The 21,386-nt window shown below is 43.9% G+C and overlaps 4 protein-coding genes across 7 annotated transcripts in view; 2 read left to right on the top strand and 2 right to left on the bottom strand.

The window, feature by feature from the left end:
* LOC105278454 (hydroxyacylglutathione hydrolase, mitochondrial) overlaps positions 1-593 on the top strand; it is a 1,972-nt gene extending 1,379 nt beyond the window's left edge. For all 3 annotated transcript variants that reach the window (XM_026973490.1, XM_011337560.3, XM_026973489.1), the window contains exon 4: positions 21-593. In XM_026973490.1, the coding sequence (XP_026829291.1) occupies positions 21-293 (273 nt within the window). In that variant the 3' untranslated portion in view covers positions 294-593. The remainder of the gene's footprint in view (positions 1-20) is intronic.
* Positions 1-17,462, bottom strand: part of LOC105278455 ((E3-independent) E2 ubiquitin-conjugating enzyme UBE2O) — a 27,181-nt gene extending 9,719 nt beyond the window's left edge. For both annotated transcript variants that reach the window (XM_011337562.3, XM_011337561.3), the window contains exons 1-2: positions 17,458-17,462; positions 7,707-7,711 (exon numbers count right to left, since the gene is read on the bottom strand). In XM_011337562.3, the coding sequence (XP_011335864.2) occupies positions 7,707-7,709 (3 nt within the window). In that variant the 5' untranslated portion in view covers positions 7,710-7,711; positions 17,458-17,462. The remainder of the gene's footprint in view (positions 1-7,706; positions 7,712-17,457) is intronic.
* On the bottom strand, positions 856-2,018 carry LOC105278453 (non-histone protein 10). Its single transcript, XM_011337557.3, has 4 exons — positions 1,672-2,018; positions 1,504-1,574; positions 1,083-1,428; positions 856-992 (listed from the first exon to the last, which is right to left on the bottom strand). Exons 1-4 carry the CDS (start codon positions 1,768-1,770, stop codon positions 882-884), a joined length of 627 nt encoding a protein of 208 aa, XP_011335859.1. The 5' UTR covers positions 1,771-2,018; the 3' UTR covers positions 856-881.
* Positions 15,020-21,386, top strand: LOC105278452. The gene is made up of 3 exons (XM_011337556.3): positions 15,020-17,314; positions 17,390-17,675; positions 17,910-21,386. Exons 1-3 carry the CDS (start codon positions 15,053-15,055, stop codon positions 18,086-18,088), a joined length of 2,727 nt encoding a protein of 908 aa, XP_011335858.1. The 5' UTR covers positions 15,020-15,052; the 3' UTR covers positions 18,089-21,386.

Here is a 21,386-nt window from a genome sequence, read left to right as displayed (position 1 = left end):
AATACTCTTATCTCTCGTAGAACGTGTACTGCGGACACGAATACACAGCTAACAATCTCAAGTTTGGCCTGCACGTGGAGCCTGAAAATCAGGCGATTCGAGAAAAGTTGGACTGGGCGCACACTCAGCGGGCCAACAGTCTGCCGACCGTGCCCAGCACCATCAAAGACGAGAAACTGACGAACCCGTTTATGAGGGTGCACGAGACATCCGTAATGCAACACGCGCAACAGAACGATCCCGTTCAAACGATGTCGTATTTGAGACGTGAAAAGGACAATTTTAAAGCTTAATTGAACGATAACAGAAAAATGTTTTTCTGCTCATTGAATATCTACGTTAAGCTAATGTAAATTAAAAATGGGGAAAGCAAGTGCTTTTTTAAATGATCTCGAGTATCTTTCATGCGAGTGCTGAATTTACTAAAATAAAATTTTATTATTTTTAAATAAGTGTAAATGCAGTGCACTCGTCTTAGATTAGCCTTTGTACAATGGGACACAAAAGGTGTATGATTCAGATTGATATTTTGTTATGGTGTGTAAACATTATCATGTAATATGTTTCAATTAAAACAGCTGGGTTTCCGTTGACTGGCTTATTTTACCATTTTCGACTTCCTGACTCCAACTATCGTTACAATTCGATCACTTTTCAAGCAATCGATATTTACGGTCGTTGAACTCGCTTACTTGGATTTTTTAAAGAGACACAATCGTAAATCGAAACAACGGCAGATGGTATGTATAAAATATTATTTTAATAATAATGTTAATGTACATTATAATGTCTATAAATAATTGATACCTGTATATATACATAATTATTTGTATAAAACTATTATCATAAATTACATTTTTTTTTTAGAAAGAAAATTTGCATTATGTTATGTTCAGTGGCATCTGACAGGGTGCATCTTCAGTTTTTTTGTTGTATATTTGCATCTCTGCAACATATTTCTCCTTCGATCTTTCGTACATATCATAATACACCTGAAACAAAATATCACACATCACAGGTAAGTTTTGCGATTAATACACACAGAAATGTATTCAATATTATAACAAGTGCTGCCAAAGAACCTTTTTATCTTCAGAACTAAGAGATTTCCAAGTGGTTGCAAGCTGTCTGGTGAGTTCTTGCTTGCTGGGTTCTGGTTCTCCAGCTAGACGTTCCATCACGCGTGGTCTTTGTTCCTGGCAAAACTGGAAGAAAGGATTGGCAGGTCTCTTCGGCGCGTTCGGATCCGCCTTCGCGCCTTTTCTCTTCGTTCCCTTCTTCGGTTTCTCTTCTTTGGCATTGTGAGAAGCACCTTTTCCACCCTTCTCTGCTTTTGGAGTAGACGGGAACACGCTGTTCTCTTCAAGAACGCCCATCGGAGCTTCCCGCCAACGATCTCCATGCTGATCTAATCGATCGATCAAGAATCTGTGAATGCACAACGTGTGACGTGAATTTATAGTAGTTTGTGGAACCAGCGGAGATAACCTATACAAAACCAACTTTTTCTCTTTTCTTGTACGCCGAAGAAGCTTCCTCACTTTCTGGATTCTATAGACCAGTCTTTCATTCTCCTACAGTTTAAGAAACATTCAATCTCAAAATAGCCGATAATAGAACATTCTGTCGAATATGCTACAGTGATTTTGTGTGGGAAGGTAGAGACTTAACCTGCTGTAAAATCTCGCATCTTTCTAACAGCAATTGATATTTTCTCTTGTAAATATCGAATTCCTCCGGTTCCGGGTCGTATTCAGATTCGTCGGACATTGTAAATACAGATTTTAAGTGAAACAAGCCTAATTAAACGTTTAATGTTTCACGTTGTTTATCGCACATATTTACAGCGTTGCTCCTTCCGACACTGATCAAATAATACTAAGATATTAAGCGTGCAAATTAATTCGATGCTTTTTTTTGAAGAAATTTTGAGCCCTTGTTCACTTTCTCTTTTCCGTCAGCTGCTCCGTCAGCGATAGATCGAGAAAAATATTAGGAAATGATGACGAATTTCGAACATTGAACAGTGTTATTATTATTTTCTAATGAAGGCTCAATTTCTTCAACAAAAGCACCGAATTAATTTGCACACTCAATAATTCTATGGCGCAAGCAATGCGACAAGAAGTAACCTGCAACTAATCACCATCCACGAAATTTAGTACGAAAAGAGCAGAGAACTGATTGGCCACCAAGCATTATTCCCTAGCCATGTCGCGTATATATTGGACGTTTTTTGAAAACATTTATAGTAACACAAGTCTCTCTCCGTACAGAGAGAAGCCTGAGAGCGGTCACGCTCGAGTTTTAACTGTAACGCCTCAAACGTGGACATATGCGTTCCACTTGACGCTCCCAACGCTCGCGGCGTCATTCTATCTTCGTTCAATATTCAGTGAGCAATAAAGACAGAATCACTTCAATCACTTCAATGTCCACGTTTGAGGCGTTACAGTTAAAACGCGAGCGTGACCGCTCTCAGGCTTCCTCTGCTCCGTAGTCCAATTGACGTTTCAAATTCTTCAATATCTTTCTTTCTTCTTTTTATTTTTTACGTTTGATGTTTATTATATATGAATCTGATGTGAAATCAGCAGTTTTTTTGTTATGACATCGGTACATTGTTCAATTGAGTAGATATCATACGTACTACCATTGTGATATTCACTCTATCGACAGTCGGTCATGTAAGTCTTTAATTATCTTTTAAGCTTGGCGTGGAAATTTGAATGCTCCATTGGAGTAATCGCACCAATTCGCGCGATTGTACGAATGAAGTCTTCACATTTGACAAGATTTGCGCTTATTCTAAGATTGAATTCGTATATGACGATCATTAATTATTAAATAGTACCTGTAATGAATGATGTAACACTCTTCCACATAATAAGTTTAATGTAATATCGTGCATAAAATAAAATTTAACGTTTTTATTAAATTAATATTTAAAACTGATTTCAATTGAAGAATTTAATCGTATTTGATAAATGACTGACGGAATCGTCAAATCACTCATGAGATTTTTATGCTTTACCTTCAGAACAGAGTCTTGTTTACTTCACGATTATTCGGTCTACACTGAATGGGTCGAGTCACATTTAGGCTCGCCGTGCTGGCATGATTCCAAGATTCAAATCGGATTGCGATTTTCACGTCCCGATGTTGACACGCGGCGTTTAAGATCAACCTTTACTTTCGCGTCGGCGATCCCAAGTATTCTTCTTATAAATCTGTCAGAGAAACCGGAGAAAAAGATTCTTCGAGCTTATCTTGTGCAGCGAGATAGTCAAAACACGGCAATGATTGCGGCTAAAAAAAAAGTATGTTGATCTCCAACAATCTCGACGGGACGGGAACGGGATGGCAACGGTTGGCACGACAAGGGAGCTCGGCGAGGGTGTGCGGTGCGCGCGAGGTGTGCGCGCGCAGGCGATCGGTCAAAACTCACCCTCACTTGGCTCGTGCTGCTGCTGGCCGTGCCACGGAAGCAACACCGAGTCGAGTGGTCATTAGTTTTCTGGTGTGCACCGTCCGCGCTCCTTTAATCGGCTTCTGCGTTCTCGCCTCTTTTGCACTCTCTCTCTCTCTCTCTCTCTCTCCCCCGTTGTCGATCGCGCCCGAGGAATCCGTGCCGATTTTCGTAGTCGCTTCCTTTCGCGGGTGCGCGCTCTCGTTTACCGTTCATCTCTCTCTCTCTCTCTCTCTCTCTCTCTCTCTCCCCGTGTCTCTCGCGTATTCCTCGCGCATTTCCTCGCGACACCGCAAAGTCGGAGCGGAGCGAATCCCGCATTTTCCCGCGCGTACCATGCAGCACACCGCAGTTTTTTAGCATCGGTTCCGGGACGGAGACGGAGCATCGGGTGAGTGCGCACGATTGATTGATAAACCTGACGTTGTCAGTGGTGTGTGTAGCCGTGGACGACTTTTTCTCACGACGCGGCAGAGTACGCGCGAGTACGCGAGTCGAGGATGTACGTGCGAGGCGTACATGTACCGCACGCGCTATGCGAGAGCGTACGAGAGCGTGCGGAGCCTTCCCTGCGCCGCGGATCAATAACAGCCGTTGCGGTTATGGTAACGCGACCAGCTGATCGACCGATATTAAATGTTATTTATGCGCGTTCGGCGCGCAAAGCCGTTATTGTCGCTATCATTCCTCTCGCGTCGCGCGTATGCGGTAATGATACGTCGCCGGCATTATTTCCGCAGGTAATATCCGACGTTCACGTCCGCGAACAAACGCGGCGGCCAATCGCCCTTTGCTGCGAAACTCGTCAACATTCGCAGGAAATATCCGCATTGCTGCTCTTTCTGTCTCTCTTCCTCTTCCTTTCTCTCTCTCTCTTTCTTTCTCCCCGACATCCACTCAGATTGTACGTGTGCCGTACAATTCTTTCTCTATTATATCTCTCGGATCTGACATTTCCAAAGGCGAGTAAACTGTCGGCATCAAATATTAAGCCTGCAATCATGCCATCGAGTATTTAACAGCTTCGCCGTCCGACGTTTCGCGTTATTAATTATAGATTAATTACAGATAAGATAGATTTCAGCCGTCCATTAAGCTCGTTGACTCTCGGAATGATCTGATTTATTAATCAGTACAACGACCGTCGCGCGACATCGTCTGCTTCGGTGCACGTGAAAGTTGCGCTCGCGAACTCGAGCGTGTTTATGTTCTTGACATTTGCATGATGTTTTGCATTCGCCGCGCGATTAGGCCGACGAGCGTGTCGATCGAGTGTCGATTTTATTAGGCGGGCGACCGCCTATTGTAATCGCTCGCGCGTGTAATTCGCCTGCCGACGAAATGAACACACGAACACGGTGTACGTACGTACGTACACGCGTGTGCGTAGAATGCGAGCGGATATTAAAAGGCGCTTTCTCGCGCGCGATCTCGAGTGTATCTTTTCACGCGGATGCGGAATGCGCGCGTATACATAGATGCTATCGGTGCAATATCGCGTCGGCGTCATGCGTATTCATGAGATCGTTATCACGAGTGCAAATACGACGCTCTCGGCTCGGCTCGGCTCGATGCGCTCTCGCACAATTTAAAATTATGCGCCAGTAAGTGCCAACAAACGCGTAAATGTGTCTTCCTCGAATATCTGATATTACTGGCTATTTTTAAACGTGTTTACTTAGCGAACATGCGTGGTATTGTGTACTATATGCTATATCGTATGTGGTTAACGTGTCTACACGTTATTACTTAATATTGCATATATTGCATACGTGTACGTGTACGTGTATTATATTGGACGGACGAATCAAAGCGTTCTTTGATATCATCTTTACATCTGGCTATTTCACAACCACGTCCAACGAATGCACCTGGCAATTGGCAAATGACAAATGACGTTTTCCCGCGACTTTTGTTCGTGACACGACCATCTTCCCTGTTCGGATATTCTCCTGTAAGTAACGTACGTCTATGTTTATCGTTCAATCAAAATTCGACGGTAAATTGTATTCATTTGCATGATTGAAAAATGCATTTCTAAGAAGACATGGTCTTGTAATATCATCGATTATTCGCGGTTGCAAATTGATAAAATGTTGCATCATGTCTCGTAAAATTTTTCTCCACGGAATGTCCCGATTTTAACTGACGCGATGCAAATGCGACATTCCGGTGGCTTCAAATTTCATCAATCAGCGTGTCTTCATTGCCATTGCCTGCGTAAAGGAAAATTGTGCACTCATAACTTTCAAAGTAATTTAAGTGCATGTTTGAACAGCACTCTGATAGTAACAGAACAATGAATATTAAGTTATCTCGCGTACGTGTGTATCGCTTAACTCTTATAGGCCGTTGTTTACAGGCCCGGCGAGTTTAAGACGCGCGGATGTTATGCACCAATTCGATAGACGCGTCATTTTACGCTTACGTTTTAACAAAGATAACAGCGATGTTTCACGTGCGTGAAGCGATCCGGTACGCAGTGTCATCGCACGTACAAAATCAGATGCGTCGTTCTGCTGAATAGCTGTTTACAAAAGTACGCTTTATGACGCGCGATTCATCGATTCTCTTTGTCCCTGGTAAACTCGGAGCAATTGAATTGCACAAGATCAATCGCACGAAGAAGAAGGATATATATATATATATATATATCTCTGAAATATTAGCGTTGAAGGTTGTAAGAGCGTATGGGGCAGCACTTATGCCTACTCAATACAATTGTATGAATGATATTTGTAATGCAGCATATCAAAAATAATCTTAAGATCTCCAGATGTTATCAATAAGAATGCTTCGTTAATACCTTAAGACCATGCTGAAGACAATTTTAAAATAAGAACACACTATATGAATACCGTCCGATGTCGTTATCGTTCGGTCGCAATTCGCTATTCAACGCAGCATAGCATTTCGCAAACCAGGCCTTCGGCCTGGATTCGTCCCCGTTCGTGATTCACCCGAGTAAGATTTCTTGCATGAGGATTTGTAATAGAGACAGAACAATATCTGTTTTTATTATCTGTTCCGTTTACATATTCGCGAATGCATTCGAATTGCGCGTCTAATAAAGTCATCCTGATGACGAAGACTGGGATAAATCTCGCATCAATTTATCGACGGAAAATTACGAGGCTCCGTGTCCGGATTCGACCCTGACGTTGAATAGAAATTAATTAGATAGCTCGGCCGGTGATTCCTTTGGTGGAACATGTGCTCCTCTTTATTCTTAATCACTGTCGGTGCCGTGATAATTGTTCTGTTTATCTTGCCTCGCGACGCCAACTGTTTTACGTGGAAATCCATGTTTTTCCTCGGAAAACTTCCTCGAAGGCTCGTTATGATTTTTCGCTGATGTCGCGTCATAATTCATCTTTCTAATTACGCGGGATTTTCCCGATAAGCGATCTACGACGGACGATTGTCAGATCGCCTTTCTTCATTCTTTTGTTATCGACACGTAATGTAATCGCTTTCTGCTTATTATATCTCGAGAGATTATAGTAGCGTTCATCGTAATTAACTGAGACTACTATTTTTTATCAATCTCATATAATCCAGTCTAGTCAAGCAAATGATATGACGAGAAGCATATAAAGATAAGATATAAATCGAGTGCTATTATAGGTTTATCTTTGGAGCCTTTCTCGTACTATTACACTTCATCATTACTGTACCATCACTCTTTTTGAAAAATGAATTTTTCCACATCGAGGGATTAATTCTCTCTCTTTCTCTCTCTCCTTCGTGCCTTGAAATTCTTTTAAAGCTGGGTACGTTCCACGTTATCGTATAATAATAATGGTATCTTTTACTATAGAAATATGACGCGCGGAGCAAGAGAGAGATGATTAAAGGAGATAATTTACTTCATACCGTAACTACGTTATCGTCACTTGGAAAATAATCTGTTCTTACGTAATCGCTGTGGGGCATGACGATATGGGGCATTGCGAAATTCTGCTGCTCTCTCGATTATAGTTTCGTGCGGCAGAAAACGAAATTAGCGCCGAATAACAGAGAGAGCTTGCATAATTCGCGCGTGATTAATGTACGGAGCACAAAATGAGTAAAGGATACTACAATCACGACGGGAAAACTCTGTTTCTTATCTGTACAGTCCTACAGTTCGTGATAAGCGATCGCTTTTATACGTGAAAGATATGTAATTATCCGCCACGTCGCTAGATTAGGAAGCTAGATTAGGATTCGGAGACGTCTCCAGAGACATTTCCCTCATGTCTCACACGCATTTTTCGTGCGATGCATAGATTCTCGTGCGACGAACGCAGTTTATAATCGCATGATCAATATCTGGAGTTGCGCACTGTAAAGACCGTAAAGGGTTCCGTAAAGGGCGCTCTTTTCGTTCGATGCTGGAAATTGCGATCTTCTATACTTTCCTTCCGTCGCTTCGTACCCTCGAGCGAGGTGCCGAGCAATTTTTCAGGTGATCTCCTCGAAGTAACGTCGCATTAAGCAAGACGCTAAGGAGGCCAGTGATCGAAGGATGCTCGAACATCCGGGGGAGAACAATGCTCGAACCACGCCGATTAGCATTCCGCGGTGAACCGCGCGAAGCCGCAACAACGTCGCGCGATCGGCGCGAGTCCGCCGCGCGAATTCCTCCCGCCGCGTCGCCGTAGGTGGTTTTAAGATCGCGACACGCATACGTCGTGACGTCACACGTCGGCGGCGGCGGCGAATCGCGTTCGAAGCCAATGGTCATATGTATCAACGAGAGCGAGGTACCAGCTATCAGTATTAGCCCGGTCATCCTCCCGTGCGCGCGACGCGCAACGCGGCCGCCGATTCCTCTTCGCGCGTCGGCCGCGAGATCGTCTCCTCGGCGTCGTCTCCTCGTGCGCTCGCGGAAAGCGCTCGTCCGAGAGCTGTGTCCGAGAGGACACAGATCCGAGGAAGACGAGGAACATCGTCGTCGACACCTGCTGAAGACGATGACGGATCGTTCTGTCACGCAGACCGGCTGAATGCGTGCGCGTTCCTCGTCGCCGATCGTTCTTCACGTTCTCCAGCGAGGATTTCGCCGAGCGAGTTCGCAACGGAAGGGACGACTCTGTTCCCGGAGAAACAACGCATTCGTTTCGTCGTTTCACTATCGTTTGTGTCTCATCGAGTGCGTGAGTGACGAAGCCGAAGAGTTCTCGACGATGGGATCTGGCGGGAAATCGCGCCGTACCGCGAACGCGGGTGTCCGACCCCGTGCAAAGGCCAAGCGGTAGCACGCGAGTGAACGAGCGAGAGAGAACCGGGTGCTCTCTCTCTCTTCTTCTTCTTCCTCCCTCTCTTTCGTCTGATTATTGGAGCGATATTTGTCCGTTTTTTTCATTTTTCGAGTTGTCCGCGCGCCGACTCGCCGCTTTGCTGAATTCGTAGGTGGAACTGCGACCTCCTTCGACAAACACGGAGTGACCGATGTACCGTCGTCCATTATGGTTCGTAAGATCTATCTTTTCTCTCTCAATTAATTTACAGTTTACCTGGAAGCGATCGTATCAGGTTGTAAACTAAATATTGCGGATTTTCCTTCTGAGAATCGTCCCAAGGCTCTGCAAGTGTTTCCACCATTCGGCTTACGCTCAGCTGTCTTGCAAGCTCACGAGTCCGTTGAGCCGGATCTTCCTTCATAATGTCTCCGAATCTTTCATTTCTATTTCTATTCTATGGATGTGTAAGTGCGGCTTGTCATTCAGGTCGAAATCGCCACTTCTGAATCGTTCAAACCGCCTCTCACACATGTCAGCGGATCGTCATAAGCCTCAGAAATCAATCTTTTCATTACGGCAGCAGTTTTCTTTAAATTAAAGAACACAAGCATGTGGTGGTTGTACGCTTTATCTCATGTTATCTTGAGTTACACTAAAATCAACGCAACAGCGAATTGTCATGTACCGCTTTCTTTGTAAAATAGACAATTAAATAGACAATTAGACTATTAAAAAAAAGAACATCAACATTCTTCTTATAAACAATTATTACACTTGATATTGTTATCCACCTAGTTTCTATCCGTAAATCTTCGTTTACAACCTAATACGAGTGTCGATATCTCTGTGTTAAATGAAGTCAAGCAGGAAGCGGAATTTCGATAACGTCAAGGTTTATCACGAAGATGAATAATTTGCACTAATCTGCCGCTAATGCAGCTAAAGTTTGTCATCGCGCGTCATAACTTTGGATAATTCCATGTGCTCGTAAATCGAGAAAATGTGCGTCGTGATTTGATCAGTTCGGCGATAGGAAACGTCATCACCGCGTTATAATTGTCAGTGTGGATTTGCGACTAGAAATGTGATACAAATGTTTTAATGGTATTAAAGTGAAACGTGAAACTAATACAACGCGAGATACATAGTCTTCCAACAAGCGACACGCGATAACGGCGTCCGAGATAATGTAATACAAAGATTGTATTTATAAATATAAACATAGAGGAAGATATTAATGCGTACGGTTACACCATTTTCCGATATCCGATTTATAAACGCCCATTACGTACTTTTGCGAGCTCTCGTAAGCGGTCACTTTCACAGTGAAACTTTATTAATTTCACCACGATCCGTTCGATCGATTCGCCGAGATCACGCAGCGAGTTTCTCAGTTCAATAATAGCTATAATTAATAAGCTCGTTCAACTAGTCGATTAATAATGCTGTCCTTAATAATCCAGAACAATGCCTTTGTGGGCGCGCTTTCTCACGTTCCTCTGCATCCGGAATGCCTCGTCAAACTGGTTCCGTTACGATTGCTCTCGCAGAATATTCCGATGGTGATCTCATGCGCGTGCTGTTATTATTATTCTAAAAAGAAAACCGTAAAAACGTCTGCACATGTAATGCACACGTTTGATGCGAGAGCGATCGATGCTCCGCGTGGGTGCATTATCACACGGCACTCGGTTCCACAAGTCCGTTCTCCTTCAATGCCGATAACGATTAACGAAGATCCAGTTTCCCGGTCAAACGTTACTCCGTTGACGTTGACCGATAAACGTCAATACGCTTACACCGAGCGACGAGGCAGCCTAGCCGGCGCGAGCACACTCTTTCGTGCTTCAGTGTGCTTCGATAATAATGGGTCTTTGAAAATTGTTTTCCCTCGATCGATTTCCCGTGGATCTCCGATGTGCCTTCCCGGTGAGTGTCTCACGTTCGCGATAGTAAGACACAGCGTACGTGATTTTCAAGTACATCACGTTTCCGTGTGTTTACGCTTGAAAAATTAATTGTAATGACGATCGCGTGCGTTATTTCTGCATTGAATTACAACGATCACGATTCTAAACTGACACCGAATAAACGCGTAATTACAAAGGCGATTGGCAGCGAGAACAAATGCGTAAATATTAGGGATCGTATATTATAGTCGAATTATAAAGAGAGAGACGAAGAGAGAGCCAAATCACGACAACGATGTCCTAACATTAATGCGAAAAAAAATGAACTCGCACCGGTTCGGTTGAATTTAGACCGTGAACATGCCCCGGTTTTATTCGTCCACGGGCACGAAGCCAAAATTGCGTAAAATTTTCTCGGCCAAAGACGCCTGTTTTCTCGCTTTTCCTGCATATTATCTCGTCCGATGGAAAATTCAGGACGGGAAGATATTAAAAACATCGTAGAGATTAATGCCACTTTGAATTTTTGGAATCTCATAAAGTAAGAAATATGTAGTTGAATCAAATGTCATCAAAATACATTAGTCATATTGCATTGAGTGACTCACGTTGCGCGATACGTGAAGTACGATACTGAGACGGATGTTAATTTTATGATATCAGAAAATTGCGCTAATTACAGATAAAATGTAAGGTAACTGTATTTTAATATATTGTATATATTTTTAGATTGCGAAATATATACATTATTATGTCGACAAAAATTACGGAAAATTATCCATACCTATTGGTATGGATAATTTTCCGTAATTGGTGCAATTTTTTTGTCGACATTTTGTTCAACACGCACCTACACTTAACAACTTTTTTATCTCTTTTATCGTTGTAAAAATATACTGTTTCGATAATGTCACCTTGTATTTTTGAGTATTTATGTATACACAGTAAACCTTTCATTAAACGGAATAGTTTACATATTGTACATGCATTGTACATACATAATCTGTCTAGGCTCTGTTTGCGACTGATATCAGAAAATATACAAGTCGTCAATTATTTTTGATTTTCGTCTTCCTTATTTAAATTACACTCCCTCTGAGTCAATACAACACTGGGAGCGACTAAACATTTTTCGAAACAAACTGTACTCCGTTTTCGGAATCACCTCCAAAGCCGCGATCGAAGCTCTTTGAATGACCTGAATGGTCGTAACGCTTTTCTTTCATTACCAATTTGAGGTTTGGAAATAGCCAGAAGTTATACGGAGCGAATACGGGGAGTGTTCAAGTATTTGATGTCTTTTCTGGCCAAGAAATCGCGTACAATCTTGGATTTGTGTCGGTGCATTAATGTACAAAAACCAACCAGGATCTTTCCTCTCGCTATTCAGGTCGAACTCAAAGAATCCTGTTCCACGAACGATTCAAAACATTGAAATAATAATCAGTGTTCACCGTATGAATTCGTTGTAGATAATTCCTTTTGAATTGAAGAAAACGATGAGCAATATTCGGCTCTTCTGCATACACATATTTCTTCTTCTGCTTTGTGAGTCTCATATTGAAAACAGCATATTTCATCACCAGTTACGATGTTTTTCATGAAATCCGGATCAATATCGGCCGCTCTTAGTATGTCTTGCAGTGCTCTACTTTGGCGACTTTTTGATCTTTCATCAGCGTGTGCGATACAAAGTGTGTTTATTCAATAGTCAATAAGGTATTGTCAAAATTAATGACGTAGACATGCTAGCGCCATAAAATTTTGGATAATCATAGCTGAAATGTCAGGCTTCATAATGCAACGATTCAAGAAATAATGCTTCAGAAAAAACTAAAAAAAATTCAGTTGCACCAGAGCCTGGACAGATTGTGTATTATTTAGCTTATTATCTATTACTAAAAGAGCAAAAAACAAAGAACCTGGAAGATAATAATTACTATTAAAAGCTATTTCAATTAATTTGATTGTCACGACCTGTGCGAGATATACAGAATAGCATATAGACCTCTTGAACGGTTTCATGAGCCAATAAAAAGGGGAAGAAGATGAACAAAGGAGTGAACGATACAAAAGTGACTCTGTTATCTTTGTACTTTATTTTGTATTTCACTACAAATTAATAATATGTTCTCTGTTTTGTTGAAGCTTTATTAAATAAAATAAAAATATGTTGTATTAAAAATCTGTTTCTGTTTCTACATTTCTTCGTCTCATTACTGAAATACTGAGCAAAGAGATGGTCATAATGTTTATTTCTTCTGAAGAGACATAAGAACTTTTAATTTCATAAATTGATTCTGCCAATAAACATATTTTACGTAATTAACAAAAATTATTTTCGTGTTTAACGATATTTCACATGTATAGGGCAATATTATATTTTATAATCAGATATAATCTAGTTCTTTCGGCAATTCTGTTTTCTTCTGTCGCCGAATCTCTCTTCCTACATTCCGTGTATTTACACGTAGCACGCAACACTCACGTTCATGTGGTAAAGTTCCACGTAAAAAGTTAAATGGCCGTCTTCCTCTGAGTTAAGTAATTCAAGCAAGATCTAGGTCAACGTTAAACTTACGGCAAGTTTTGGCAAACACGGACATAGAAGATGAATCGGAAAATTTTCACGAACCTGCCGTCCCAACGTAAAAATTGCGTAATATAATTAACTGGCTCATTAGTTCGTTCGGTTTCAATAATTCATAAGAGATTTGCTAACAACCAAAAGTAAAGGATTTTCTGTAATTAAAACTGAAGCACGATGAGAGATTTAAACAAAAATTAGACGAAATATCATATTTTGAAATATATTTTGGAGGGATGGATCACTCTCTTGTGACAAACTTGATACTTGAAATAAATTCTATAAAATAATTTCTAGACACAGATTTTTGCGTTCGATAATGGCAATCTCATAATGATGTCATATATTTGGTGGCTTTAAAAGACAAGTCTCAAGTGTCACGATGCGACGGCGATGCAACGGCGCAACTTAGCGACAATCGTGCGTATTCATATCGAATTCTGCGTCGCGTCACGTTGCGTTAATTCGACACTGACCCTTCGACGGCTCCTTGCGCACTTGAGGTTTTGCTCCAGTTAATTGAACTTTTTGAGAATGCGTTTTGCGCCCGGCGCGACGGAGGTAGGCAAGCGAAGGTACAGACGTGGAAGGAAAGGTAGTAGGATCGCACGATACCACGTGCGATCATCGTGGCCACCGTTAAATCCTTAAATTGATAGCAACTCATACACAATGAGCTTCATTTATAATCGCTGACTCTAACTCGAGCTACTTCGGCCGGTTACGAAATGCCAGAAGCGAGTCACGCCGTCGAGTGTCTTTGCCAAACATCGAACTTGGAACGTCTAATAATGCCCGAGAATGTTGCTTTAGCGGGTAAATATAATCGAGCGATGCGATTTTTTTACGCGCGACCATCGTGCGTCATTTTGACTGTCGTATTATTATCACGCATTTAGGAAGCGATGCGATACGCGAGTCGCGTTCGCGAGTGATTCAACTTACGCATTGTATAAAATGATAGTAGCATAAAACGACGTGGCGGCTCGAGGTGATTTGTGTTGACCTGCCGGCTCGTAATTCGGAAAAAAAATGGCCAACGTTGTCCATAGTGCATCGCCCAAAGATCCAAGATTTTGTACGCGGGATATCTCTTCGTGATTAAACTTTAAATGGAGAATCAATGGTGGTAACATAATTATCGCTCTTGTGTAATCTCTCCATTATATATGCGGCTACGTCGAGATTCTCAGTTCAGTTCAGTTGCGGACGTCGTTTTGAGCGTCGACACGCATTTCTCGCATCTCTCAATGTATCATTGATAGCTGGCATATTCTTATTCTCACAGGATACAACGCGAAAACCGAAGCAGTACGTTTCGCCGCATGGGTGCCTGGGTTGACGATCGTTTCGTGGTGGAGGAGGAGGTTCCACGTAATCGAAGTAATACCACTTGGACTTGGAACCGGGGTCGCGGTTGCAATGGTGGTGGTCCATCGCATGGTCGACCAGGTCCTGACTGTCAACCGCCAAACAGCAATTGCACGTCGACCTGGCTGCCAGCATCTCTGTTGCCGTTGCGCCGTCAGTTCACTAGGCAGCTCTACGAGTGGCCTTGTTTACCGCTGTTTAAATCAAGGACGAAACTAGATTTTTATTGAATCGATCATTCCGTTTAAGAGAACGAAGGACCGGGTTTGCTCTCAAACTACCCGCTTGCGGATCACCCGAGAATTTTTGTTACCGCGCGTGATTGTTCGTACGTTGTGCGTGTCTGCGTTGTGTGTGTGCATATGTATAACGTTCCTGCGCTTCGCAATCGGGTGTCACGTGGAAAGCAGTCGAAACGTCCGGAGGTTTTGCGAGTGAATAGACTGAAAGCGCATACTTTACCTTCCACGTCCGTTGTCGCTTCAATATGGCCGAGTGGACCAATTACAATGATGTAGAGAAGCTAACTCAATCCGGTAAGCGAACGGATAACGATGCAATCGTGAGAAAGTCCTACGCCGAAACCAACAGCGATGGGATCACCAACGAAGGAACACATGAAGAACACGCGAGTAATCGAGACGATCACGAAGAAACGGTCACGGACTCGACTCGTGGACCGGACCATGTCATCTACGATAGTAATTCGGAGTCGCCGGAGAATTTCGCAAACGAGGAGGAAAAAAGATTCGTAGAGAGCGAACGAACGGGAGACTCGGGCGCGAGGATACGCCGGGAGGCATGTCAGGAGCTAAGAGAAACCTCACAGAATGCGCAAAATTCACCAAAGAGGCCCAACAGCTTGTATAAAGAAGATGCGTCGAACCCGCAGAAGCTTAAGAATGTCTTCAACGAGAGGAACTCGATGTTTTGCTCACCTACCAGGATCCTGTCGTCCAAGAATCACTTGTCGACCGAGAAGAGCACCGAGAAGCTTGTGAACGGCAAATCTCCCAAGGATGATAAACAGCAGCTTCACGTGCAATTTAATAAGGACTCCAAGAAGGAACAGCCGCGAAAAACGTCCGAGGAGAAGCCGCATCCGAGCCCGTCGATCTCTACATCCACAACCAGCAGCTCGGATGACAATTCCAGCTTGGAGCAGTTATGCGAGGCGAGGCCGCCCGATGGTGGTTGGGGCTGGGTTATCGTGGCAGCCTCGTTCATGGTGAATCTGATCGCCGACGGTATCACCTTCTCGTTCGGCGTGATATTTGTCGAGTTCCTGAATTACTTCGGTGAAGGGAAATCTAAGACTGCGTGGATCGGCAGTCTCTTCATGGCGATGCCGCTGCTGTCGGGTCCAGTGGCAAGTTTCTTGACCGATAGATACGGATGCAGGAAAGTGACCATAGCAGGCAGCTTACTGGCGACCACCGGTTTCGTTGTCAGCTCGTTCGCGAACTCAATGGAAGTGCTGATCTTCACATTCGGTATCGTGTCGGGTTTTGGTCTGTCCCTGTGTTTCGTCGCGGCGGTCGTGATCGTGGCGTATTATTTCGACAAGAAGAGATCCTTCGCAACTGGCCTCTCAGTGTGTGGCAGCGGGATAGGCACCTTCATCTTTGCACCCGTCACACAGTGGCTGCTGGCGGAATATAGCTGGCGAGGGACCACGCTGATCCTGGCGGGTCTGTTCTCGAATCTCGCCGTGTGCGGTTGCTTGATGCGGGACCTCGAATGGACCACCACTCGAGCGAAGGCGAAGACTCAGAAGAGGCGGAAGAACCGCGAGAAGAAGCGCTCGAGGATGCAGAGCTCTAGCGTGGACTCATTCTCTGCCACCAGTTCCGCGAACACGACCACGCAGACGCCCCACGGCGACTCTAAGCGGGGCTTTGCTTCGGCCAACGCGATGATCATCGAGAATCTTCGGTTGCAGGGCGACGGGAATGAAGATAGCGGTGAAAAGTTGTTCTCCAGTTTAGTAAGCCTGCCTACCTTCGTTAAGAACGGGGAAAAGGTACCTTTGGAGGTATTGGAACTACTCAGCACGAACAAGGCCGTTTACAACGTCCTGCTGCAGAACTATCCGAGTCTCCTGATATCATCGAGGAGCTTCAGCGATTCCGGGGCGCTGCACGATCAACTGAGCACACCATCCGCTCGTTTCATACCCACGCCAAGTCCGTTGGCCGAGTTAAGGGCTGACGACGGCAAGGAGAGGGTTGTGCGCGGAGGTAGCGATGACGAACGTGCTCGCGGCGAACAGCAAACAGCGATGGAACCATACTTATGGTGGCTGAAAAAGCCGTCCGATCCGGACGTTCCGTTGAGGCGATCCAGCGCTCTGGAACAACCGAGGGTGCCCACCGCCTATCTCAAGGACATCAGGATGCACAGGCACAGCCTAACTTACAGGGGTGCAATGTTAAACATCAATCGATACCACTTGCGTGCATCAAGCTGCCCGGACATCTACAGGAACTCGATGACCACGATCGCTAAGACGAAGCTCATCTCGCACGCCGGATTCTGGGAGTTCTGGGACCTGATTGTCGACATATTGGACTTCTCGTACTTCGCCAACCCGCGGTTCCTGCTGTTCGCAGTCAGCAATTTCCTCCTGCACACATGGTACGACGTGCCTTATGTCTATCTGACGGATAACGCGATCGAGGTCGGATTCAGCGAGACGGATGCGTCTATCCTGATCTCGGTGATTGGGATCGCTAACATGTTCGGCGAGGTACGATTTAATCCGACGCGGTGCTTGTTAAAATAGTTATCGCAGTGCTTATTAAAACGAAATCTGTTTTTCTAGATTCTTCTAGGCTGGGCCGGTGACAGGGCATGGGTAAACGCATCTTTAGTCTACGCGACGTGCATGACACTCTGCGGTGCCGTCACCGCTCTGATACCGATAGTTGTCAGCCATTATTATACCCTATGTGCAATCTCTGGTGCCTTTGGATTATTCATCGCAGCGAATTACAGTCTCACCAGCATCATCCTTGTCGAGCTGATCACCTTGGAGAGGTTTACGAATGCGTATGGCCTTCTGTTACTGGTTCAAGGAATCGCCAATCTTATGGGTCCTCCGTTAGCTGGTAAATTCTTAATCTTGTGCAAGTTTTTCGAAGATTTATTCTCTAGTCTAGGCTATAGATTAGCATGAAAAACGTTTAATAAATTCAGATAAATCATAAGGCACGATATCGGACAAAATTTTGACCGAGTTGGATATACACTGTAGGAATGATTACGGAATAAATACGCTAGTCAATTATTGTCATCGTTATGTCGTAATTAAGAGTATAATTACGAGCGATTTTCCTTTTCAGGATGGCTATACGACATTACAGGCACGTACAACTTGTCCTTCTACTTGGCCGGCTTATTTATCGCGTTGAGCGGCGCGTTGTTGTTAGTGATGCCCCTGATCAACCTGTATCGAAAGTGTCGAAATGGTGAATCCAACAAGGAAACCGCCGACAAGGATTTTAATGCGATAGACGTGTAAATACTATTTATCAGATACGTAGACAGAGGAAACACAGACAGACGACAAGCCAGAGACGAGCAACATCGATCCGCGATTCCATTGCGACCGGAAGGCTTGGATGTCACGATGTCACGAAGAAGTGCAATTGCGGCTTACGAGAGTCCGGCGCTCCTAGATTTTTTCGGAACAACGGTGCGTTGTCGCTGCACAACGCAACACAACACGTACGCGCTGCGACATAAGTCGTTTGAGCCAGTTGGCTGTGGTGTAATTATGTATAAGTTATAAGTTCGTCATAGTTATGGTCCCGCCTGAGCGTGGTCGACGCTCTTTTTCTCGCGACAACCGAATGCGAATGCGGCTCGAGGAAAGTGTTACGCAAATCGTGTGGCCAGTCGCGATGGCTACAGATTCCGATTCCGCGCGATTATCATAAGCGCACGGCCGGTGCTGCTTCGCCCAGACTTTACTTTCGGCGAGGGTTACCGGGTCACTTCTAATCTCTCTTAGACGTTGCGCAACGCTGAGAAATTATTATCGAGAGTGAGCATAGCGTTAATATTCACGGTATAGCGATATATATTATAGACCAATATATTACGATAGAATAAAATTGTACAAATTAGGGACAGGCCCGCCGCTCGCGGTAACGCAAAGTTGGACATGGCCCGCGGAAGGTTCGTTACGAGCGTTCGTTACGCGAGCTCGCCTCGCCGTCTTTGTCCGCGTATCGTATCTTCGTGCAGAGGTACTGTCGCGGACGCGGCTAAGCGAGCTGAGCGTAACTTTCGAATCTCAGGACACTATCAACAATCGAAGGCACGCGAGAGATCAGATCACGCGTCCTCGCATACGGGGCGTCCTCGCGCGTTCGTGTGTACAGAAAACAATTGTACAAACTCTAACTGCATGCTCGTAGCCGCTATCCCTCCAAGAGTGAATTATATCATCACGTTAGAGAGACTGTACGACTATGACAAGTTATTCCATCCTTTTTTTCATCCGCGGATAACGCCGAAAGCATTGTAAATTGATCACGCCATGCAAGTACCTTCGATTTCCTCGCAATCATCAATCGTACGTCACATCATCGCGTCATATCACCTCCGTTCCGGGGCCTCCGCGAATTATCCGAATTGGATTCGCGTAGATAATCAAGTTTAATTAAGCAGATGCAATGAAAAACGTATTATTACGTTAGACACCGTAACTCGCGCGGCTCCAGCACGGAGGTTGCAAAAACCTCCGTTTGAGCAAAGGTCCATCCTTATTTCCTTCGCTTTCCTGAACGCGAGCGAAGAGGAGTCGCGTCGCGTCGTTCAGCGAACGTGCACGTATGTTGGAGTTTCGCGGCGAGCGGAGACAAGAAGTGAGACGGTTAACGGCTTACGCGGGATTACCGGAGACGGAATTTAAGCGGATCGTTTCGATAGAGAGTTTTCTCGTTTAAGAGTGCGGTGTGCACGCGTTTCGTTCGGGATACGTGTCTATAAGATAGGCATGTGTGTATAGCTTTTCTGTGATCGTAAACTTGCCTCTATTATCAATTTTGCGAGCTGCAAATAGACTACTACCTCCGTTATACCATAGTGTATGCGTACGTAACATGCGTGCGTGCGTGTGTGCGTGCATGTTCGTTCTACTCGATTGTTAGGACCGTCGAAATGTTCGCACATCACGATACATAACGTTCTGTTCGCACCCGACTGCATCGTACGATCATTTTTCTTTCATTAGGAGAACGAGCAATGCATCAATCATTGTAGCACTCTTCGACCGTACCAATCGTAATAACGAAACAACTCGAGAGACAGCTGTAAATCTAACGTAAACACGAATGGAAAGCTAACGATGAAGAGTCTATTGCTCTTGACGAATTTTAACTGTGCGTATGTCATTTCAGTTAGTGAGACATCGAGACTTAAACTTGCGTGTGCTTCTCGATGGAGATCAGCGTCAAACGCGAGGTAGAGATTTTTCTAAAAGTAATTTCAAAAGAAATTGCATTACGCGATATTTTAGGTACTCCGTCGAGGGAAGAATCCAAAACAAAAAAAGATTTACTATTTCGAAGATTTCTTTTATAGTATATCACCATATAGGAATACACGTATATGTATAAAACATTACGAGGCCTTTATACGAAACTAAAAAAAAAAATGAAAGAGGAGGAAAATACAGAGGATTTTACTGCTTTTAGATGTTGAAAATTGAGTCGATTAGATAGCGAGTTTTGAATTATTTATTTAGCGCCGGACTGAGCGCGGGCGCGTTCACGCTCGCGCGCACGGAACGCGGTACTCGAAAGTAAATCGCGATCGGAATTCTATGTTTCGATTTACACTCATACGTTTTTGATTCCGGAGATATCCGAACGGATCAGTGTCTTATTAAAATCGTGTCCGGTGTGCCAAGTTCGAAAGTTATGAGTGCAATAATTTGTCCTGCAGCGTATATGCTCGCATTACACATCACACGTACGCAGCCTTATGGCATCTACGAAATGTATAAAGCAATATTTTAATATAAAAAGGAAAGAAAAAATTGTGTATTTACATATATTTACGATATCAAGTCGCCGGCGGCGTCGCGAGATGGACCGACGACGTTCAACGATAGTATTAAGCGTTAGTTGATTAAGCCGAGGAATGGGACGCAAATAATCTGTGAAAGAGTGAACGAGGACTTTTGTTTATGAATCCCGGGGGAGAGAGAAAAAAGAGACTCTTCTCTTCCGCGGTAAAGTGAGAGAAGCTAATCGAAAGAAAGAGAGAGAGTAGAGAAGGCAGCAAAACGAGCGTTTTACGAGCGTTTCAGCTGATGATAATCGGTATTCCACTTGCATTACGCGAGGTTGCAAGATTATTTAGAATTTTGGCATATATTCTACGTATTCTACGAACTTCCGAGAAAAATCTCCGAAAATTCGATCGATTACCGATTATTCAATTATATTTCCGGCGATCTCGATCGTTAAATCTAGAGCATACAGTATCGATCTCTAGCGACTATCTTACATCTGACACGTATACACAGGTTTTACGTATAACGCTGTATGTACGAGTACATACATCGATATTTATTGGCGTAAATCATTGCGGACTTGAACGTTCTTGTTGACTCTTAACTATATAATTAAGGAACGAATCTTATACGATTAGTCCTACGCATGTACGTAAAAAAATTCTTAGCCGATGCCGATCCCCGCTGAAGATATATGATGCGATGCGTCAATTCAGTTCTCAAGTAAAAATCCTCATGTATCAGAAATTACCCGAAAGTGATCCGAATAAATATCGTAGTGATCTCTCGGTGA

The sequence above is a fragment of the Ooceraea biroi genome, chromosome 10, assembly GCF_003672135.1.
Source record: "Ooceraea biroi isolate clonal line C1 chromosome 10, Obir_v5.4, whole genome shotgun sequence".
NCBI lineage: Eukaryota > Metazoa > Arthropoda > Insecta > Hymenoptera > Formicidae > Ooceraea > Ooceraea biroi.
The sequence above is the reverse complement of the archived record's forward strand: the minus strand, read 5'-3'. Positions and strand labels throughout refer to the sequence as shown.